This window comes from Cuculus canorus, chromosome 19 (assembly GCF_017976375.1).
Source record: "Cuculus canorus isolate bCucCan1 chromosome 19, bCucCan1.pri, whole genome shotgun sequence".
NCBI classification, from domain to species: Eukaryota; Metazoa; Chordata; class Aves; order Cuculiformes; family Cuculidae; genus Cuculus; species Cuculus canorus.
In genome coordinates this window covers 2,628,381-2,634,985 of record NC_071419.1, presented here as the reverse complement: position 1 = coordinate 2,634,985, position 6,605 = coordinate 2,628,381, and the positions used below count along the sequence as shown (strand labels likewise).

The 6,605-nt window shown below is 54.3% G+C and overlaps 1 protein-coding gene across 3 annotated transcripts in view; it reads left to right on the top strand.

The window, feature by feature from the left end:
• The first annotated feature begins 3,752 nt into the window (after positions 1 to 3,752).
• CAMSAP1 (calmodulin regulated spectrin associated protein 1) overlaps positions 3,753 to 6,605 on the top strand; it is a 34,551-nt gene continuing 31,698 nt past the window's right edge. For 2 of the 3 annotated variants that reach the window (XM_054083788.1, XM_054083787.1), the window contains exon 1: positions 3,753 to 3,927. In XM_054083788.1, the coding sequence (XP_053939763.1) occupies positions 3,859 to 3,927 (69 nt within the window). In that variant the 5' untranslated portion in view covers positions 3,753 to 3,858. The remainder of the gene's footprint in view (positions 3,928 to 6,605) is intronic. The other variant, XM_009569522.2, reaches the window with a different exon arrangement.

Sequence of the window (6,605 nt, the reverse complement as noted above, 5' to 3'; positions counted from 1 at the left end):
TTCCATCAGTGCACAGGTTAGCAAGAGGCTGCGGGACAGTTCAAAGGTCCAGCTCTCCAGTAATTTCAAATTAAACCAAAACTGAAACCCCTTAAAGCAGCTTGTGGTGTGTCATTAGATAATGGTTCTTCTGAGCCCAAACTGGTACAGCAGGTCAGGGCAGAAATCCACACCTTGAACATGAAAAAGGGCTGCTATCTGAGTGACAAGATGGGCTGTAATTGGCGTCGTGTTTGTTGGCTCTCAAGGAGTGTGCTTTCAGCATGCAAACGTGTTGCTGGCGTGCAGCAGCGATGAGGAGAGAGGCTCGCTGCTACGTCGGCCCGGGAGCCACCTCCAGCAAAGCCGAAGTCTGCACCACACGGAGTGGAGAAGGTAGGAACAGGTTGCACTTGGCTGTGAAAACACAACCTGGCAAGGTGAGATGTGACAACACAACAATGAGAGTCGTTCCCATGCCCTCAATGGCCGGGTTACCGAGAGGTTTAGATTGGATATTATGGGAAGGTTTTTTTTCTCTGAAAGGGTTCTGAGGCACTGGCAGAGGCTGCACAGGGAGGTGGTGGAGTCTCGATCCCCAAGGGGTTCAAATAGTGTGTGCATGTGGCACTTTGGGAAATGGTTTAGTCGGCACGGTGGGGTTGGGCTGACGGTTGGACTGGATGAGCTTAGAGGGCTTTCCCAACCTCAATGATTCCATGAAATGGCAGGTGCTGTCCTTGGGAGCTTCTGCACCCTGGCAGCCAGATGCGCTCAGATCAAGGCTGCAGTCCCTGCTGTGACAATCCAATCGTTTGTCCTGTTCTTGCTATTCTTTTTTACTGGCGACTTTTACTCTAAGAGAAGAATTAGCCGAGGGAAGCAGCGGCAGCTCTGGAAACTGCTGGGGATGCTTTGCTATAGGGAAAGTGGATTTGGGGCAGAATTAATGAAGCAAATTCTTATGCTGTTCAAAAGCTTTCACTTCAAATTCAAGGCTTGCACTTCAGAGCTGCACCTTCGCTCCAGTGGTTTGGTCCTGGAAAGCAGCTTGAAAGCGGGCAGGTCTGTAGCGTAAATGTGCAAAACGCGCTGGTACGACTGCCAGCGAGCGTGACCGGAGAAGGGGCAGCCGTGCTCGAGCCCGTGTATCCAGTGTCACCAGGAATCCCGTCCCTTGGAGGAGGGACATCAGTAACTCGAGATGTGCTGGACCAAACCACACCAGACCAAAATAAATCTGAAGTACGGACCTGCTCTCTCAAACCCAAGGGTGCAAATGAGATGTCTGCCCCAAGAGCTGGTACCCAAATAAATGGCTTGAGTTCAGAGTTCACGACTTCCCTGGGGCTCCTGGGGAGCACCGTGGGTGCCAGCAATGTGCCTGCTGCCTCTCCAGCGCAGGTTGCTTGGCTGCGGGTGGTTTATGCAGCAGGTGGGAGGATGCAAACCCCGCCTCTTGGGGTCCTGCCCAGATCGTGCACCCCAGGATGCAGCGCTGGCTGTCAGAAAGAAGAGTTGCAGCTCTCAAACAGGTTTCATTAATGATGCCATCAAGCAGTTGCATAACGAGCTCTCCCACTCTGAGAAGCGGCACGCATGCGGTGAGCTGGTTGAGCTGGTTCAGCGCCAGGGCTCTGCGTGCGCCGTGCAAGCGGTGGCTGCGGAGGCTTCGCGCTTAATCCTTGGTGAGGGCTGCGTTGCACAGGTGTGACTGGCTGCATTATTCATGGAAGACTTGTAGTGCTTATGCATGATGTGGTTACTCGGCTTTTGAGCTGTAGCTTGGCCATAAACCACATTTATGTTGATGGGAACCTCTATTTGTCCTCTGAGGAAGGGCTGCTCCACAGGGAATCTGTGCCCAGGAGTCCCATACCTGCCGCAGCTCCCACACACCTGGAGTTTGGGTGAATTATTCAGCTGCTCCTCAAGCTGCTGTGCAGGGCAGCCCTTGGAATCACGCAGCATCCAGTGCTGCGCTAACAATGCGATCCCTGCAGCTGGGCAGCAGCACGGCCCTAGCTGGGGGGAGCCAGGCGATGCAGGCTGCTGGACCCACACGCTCCACGCAGCTCCTCTGTGAGACATGCAAGAAAAGGAAAATAGTTCAGACTCTTCTAAATCATCCTTAAAAGGGCACCAGCTGACTATTTCCGTGCTCTGGCTCGGCACTGCAGCAGCTCTCTTCCATCTGTGTTTTCCCCTACACAGGCGCCCGTTGCCAGGCTGCGTGCGATGAATCACGGGATACTCGCCGCATTTACCCCCGTGCGCCCAGTTTCCTCCCAGACGGGCACCTTCCTCCTCTGCTCCCACATCCAAAAGCTCACCAAGGGGAGGAAAAAATGCACAATCCGCCATAAAACCTGCACTGTGGCCCTTGAGTGATCCTTGCCCATCCCTCCTCTCCCCGCTTTCCCCCAGCGCAGGCAGGAGACGGCAGCAGCCCACTCCTCCTGCCAGCCCCCTGTCCCCCCTTGCAGGAGCATCCTGCCTGGTGCAGCCGAGCCTACAGGTGATTTGAAGTATCTTCCTTGGATTTTCATCCAGACCAGGTGTCCGGAAGCGGGACGGTGCCTTTCCCCACGGGACACCCAGTAGTGCAGCTCCAGCCAGGCAGCTCTGGCCATCGCCGGCTTCCCCAGTGCCACCGCTTCCCAGGCCAAGAAGTCGCTCAGATTCCCCTGGGTTACCGTGGGCTGTATTTATAGTTTGCTGTGCTAAAAATAAAAGCCCCGAGTGTTGTGTTTCCTGGTGCCCAGAAGCCCCGGAGCGGGTGGCTGGTGGTGGGAGTTGAGTGATGCCCGGGTGCTACTCCCACAGGGGGTTGGTGAAGTTAATTTCTTGGCGATTGCGTCGCTGCTGCATCCCTGTCTGATCCAGTGCTGCTCTTGCTCAGCACAGGGACTCATGCAGGACTATTGTCGTACTAAAAATATTTCATTCTGGCTCATCAGCCTCAGTCTAGCAGAGCCCGTGAGCGAGAGGGGATGGGGCATCAGCGCTTCTGACTGTGGCTATCAGCTGGTGCGTAAGGAAGCCCTACGCGGCACAGCTACAAGTGAATGTGCTACCAAAATGCTCGGAAGAATATCTGCGCGTGGAGCATTTGTGTGTGGTGGCTTTAACCTCCCCTGTATTTGCCCAGCAAATATTCCTCCCTGCTTGTGTCTACTTTCCAAGCGAGGCCCCTTTCCAGCTCCCACGGTGCGACTGTGCCGGCGCTGAGGAGCTGCGAGTGCCTCCCAGGAGCAGGCAGGGTCCCATGGGAACGATGTGCAGGAGCAGCAGAGCTGAAGACAAGGAGCCCAACACATCCTCCTGACGATGACCTCCCTCTGTTTGTGTACAAAGGTGAAGCCAGTCAAGGCAAGCAATTTCTAAACTGGTTTCCTTAATCTGGTTGTATTTTGAACAGAACTGAGGCATGGGGGAGTGGGACCCCGTCTGCCCAGAGTGTCCCTCCGGCTCTGCCCCAGCGCCCTCCGTGCGGAGCTGCCAACACAGAATTTTCAGAGCTGATCCATGAGGGGCTCCAGCGTCTCCTCTCCTCCCGACGCCAGGATCCTAACAAGTCGCTGCCTGGAGGGGGCTGCTTCTGGATATTTTCCCTGCACAAAACATTCCAGCTTCAACCAGCAAAACCAAACCAGGAATATCTGCTCCCGGCATCGCCCTCGTTCCCTCCAGCCCCCAGCCTCCTCCTCCACATCTCTGATGTCACTCATAAATGAGCGTGAGTCATTCAGTGGTTGCCATGGTGATGCCAGTGATGCCGGGGAGCGCAGCGCTGCCCCGCTCCCCCCAGCCCTTTCCAAGGAGTGGAGGGGATCGAGTCCCCTGGCACTGAGCCCCCAGAACGTGCCTCGGCCTCCCATGTCCCGAGCTGCTGCCCACGGCCCCCCACGACCCTCAAGGCTGCGGCGATGTCGACGGCTGCCATCGGTAAGTCAGCGCTGTAGGGGATTTGCCTGTCTCGTGGGCTTCTGCCAAGCACTCATGTGTCTTGCCCAACAGGAGTGGCACCCAGTGCCCCAGCCTTTGCAGGATCCCCTTCTCTGTGTGCTCCCGGCAGCCCCAGGGGTGTCGTCACCCCGATTCCCAAGGCCATCTGTGGGGTATGGGCTGCTCTCAGCCAGCTCTGAACCCCAGGGAGCAAGGAGAGCGCGGGGCAGAGCGGTGCCAGGCAAGCACCAGCCTCAGCACATACGGGAACTGCAGTGGTCTGGCACGGCACGCTGGAGAGCAGGGCCAGGCAGCCCCACGTGTGTGGGGAGCATCCATGGGCCTGAGCCACAAGCACCGTGCCTGCTTCGACGGGCACAGCGGGATGGGACCATCAGGAGCCACGTTGTGTTTCAGCCCTGGCTGCTGGGTGGTGGTGGTGCATCCTCTCTCCTTACTCAGAGCCGTCCCGGTGCAGGATTGTATTCTACCCACGCAGAGCCTCTACCAACCCTGCTGTGTGTCGAGACTTGGGAAGGGATTACAGGCGATATCCTGCTCTGGGCACCCCTGTGTGGGCAGGGAGCCCTGTGTGCCAAGCCTAGCAGCAGCGAGGGACATGCCATGCACCTCAGGGCACTGGCATCCCTGCTAGGAATGTGGGACCAGGACTGACCCCTTCCTGCCCCTCCGCCTGCTGCTGCCCACCCAGGATCCCATCCGAGGTCCATCAGCTTGGTCTATCTCGTTACCGGTGGCTCGGAGGTGCTGGTGTGGCTTGGTTTTCTGCTCGGTGTCTGAATTTTGCAGTCATGAAGTTCTTGCTTGTAAATAGGACCTGGCCAAGCAGGATTGAGATGTTTCAATTAGTCTGACTAATTTGTACATTAACATATTACTCTGGCTACAGATTTGAGAGCGTTCAAGCACTGCATGTGCACGCTGGCCGGGACCCAGGGGGATGAGGAAAGCAGCGTTTGCTTTGGCATCTCTCCCGAGGCAGGGTGAGAGCGGGCAGGGCTGGCAGGTGAAGGGCTCAGCACGCAGCTGACAGCAAGGTGAACCAGGAGATGCGTCCCACCGGCATAGCCTGAGCTAAAAATACTCACCAGAAAGGAGTCGAAATGCAGTGGGAAGGCACTGCCCACCCTCGCCCAGACCCTGCTGTGACAGAGATAGAGCAGTTTTAGTTTGCTTTTGAGGCAGTTTCTGCTCTGTAGAAGCTCTCTGGGGTGTAGCCTCGTGCATCAAAGTCACCTGAAGTGCATCGCGGTGCTGTCCTCTCAGCCAGGGCTGTGCGGTTTGCGAAGGGGGAAAGCCTCAAACTGCAGAGATGACAGCCCGTCCGTCATCCATACCCCTGCACCTCAAGATCAAAACACAAACCTGCCACGTGGAAAGGGAAACACCTGGTTTGGGTCCATTCCTCTGTCTCTAGGGTGGAAGAGGTGATTTTGCAGGACCCAGCAGGCAGCTTTTGCCTTTGTGCATTCCCCAGGGATCTGGAACAAGGCGGCCCCGGTTCTGTTCCCACGCGAACACCTCCCTCTGTGCAACCAATGTCAAACGTTTCAGTGAAATAATGATGTTGTAACATAGTTTTGGAAAAGATTGGATGGAGACCACTGTGAATTCCCAAAGGTAACGCTTAGCAGTTGTTCGGGACATTGCTTTTGGGACTAACCACGCTCTGGCTCACGAGGAGAGAGGAGGGTTATGTGCTGTTCTGCTGGAAGACAGGTTATCGGGGTGCTGAGCTTTTGTGCTGCTCTGGCTACAAACCTAACCACATTTATCAGGAGGAAGATGCTGAATATGTTCAGTTTTGCTCTCAGTTTTTGCACCTCACAAAGCGCAGCCTGGAGTAGGAGCAGATGTTGCATTTTGGAATTAAATTAGAATTTTTTTTCCTGTTCATTTTTTTCTGCCTTTAAGTTATTTATTGCTTTCCAATAATGTCTAAATAGTGATGAAAAAGTTGGAGATAAGTCATTCTCTCTTTGCATAGTTATACATCCATCGTAAATACAGTTTTACTTCCCAAGGTGTCCTTAGGGAAAAAGTGCATTTTAGAAAGAAATCATCAGGGTAAAGTGAAGCAAGAGTTCCCACTGAAACTGGTTTCTGTCTGAACACTACCCAAATAGGACTGTGAAAAAGGGTTTAATTAATATAATGGTACATGGAAATATAGAAAAATCTTGTTTGCTCATTAATTAGATCATGGCAAGGCTCAAAAACCCTTCAGCACTCACCCAGCTGGTCCCTGGGGTTCTCTGGTTGGGGTTGCTCAAGGACGAGGCATCGGGAAGGCAGGCTGGGACCAAACCTCTTCATATGAAAGCGTCTGGAAAACCTGGTGGGCTGTAAATGCTATTGATTCACCATTCTCCTAAACAGAGTCCAGGGACTTCAAAAATAAATAATCTTCTGGATAAAAATATCTGACACGCTAAAACCCCTCCTATTATTAATGTAGGCACTTAAAACCCACTGCCAATGTCTCCAGGGCTGTGATTGCCGCAGAGAACTGCAAGCTCTGCGAGGGGTCTGGCTTCCAGCGAGCCAGCCGGGCAGGGCGAGCTGTCACCCCTCCCTCTGCCAGCTCTTCCCCTGGCAATAACAGAGTCATTAATTAATGTTTGTACAGCACTTTGAGGATAAGTGTTAAATAGAAG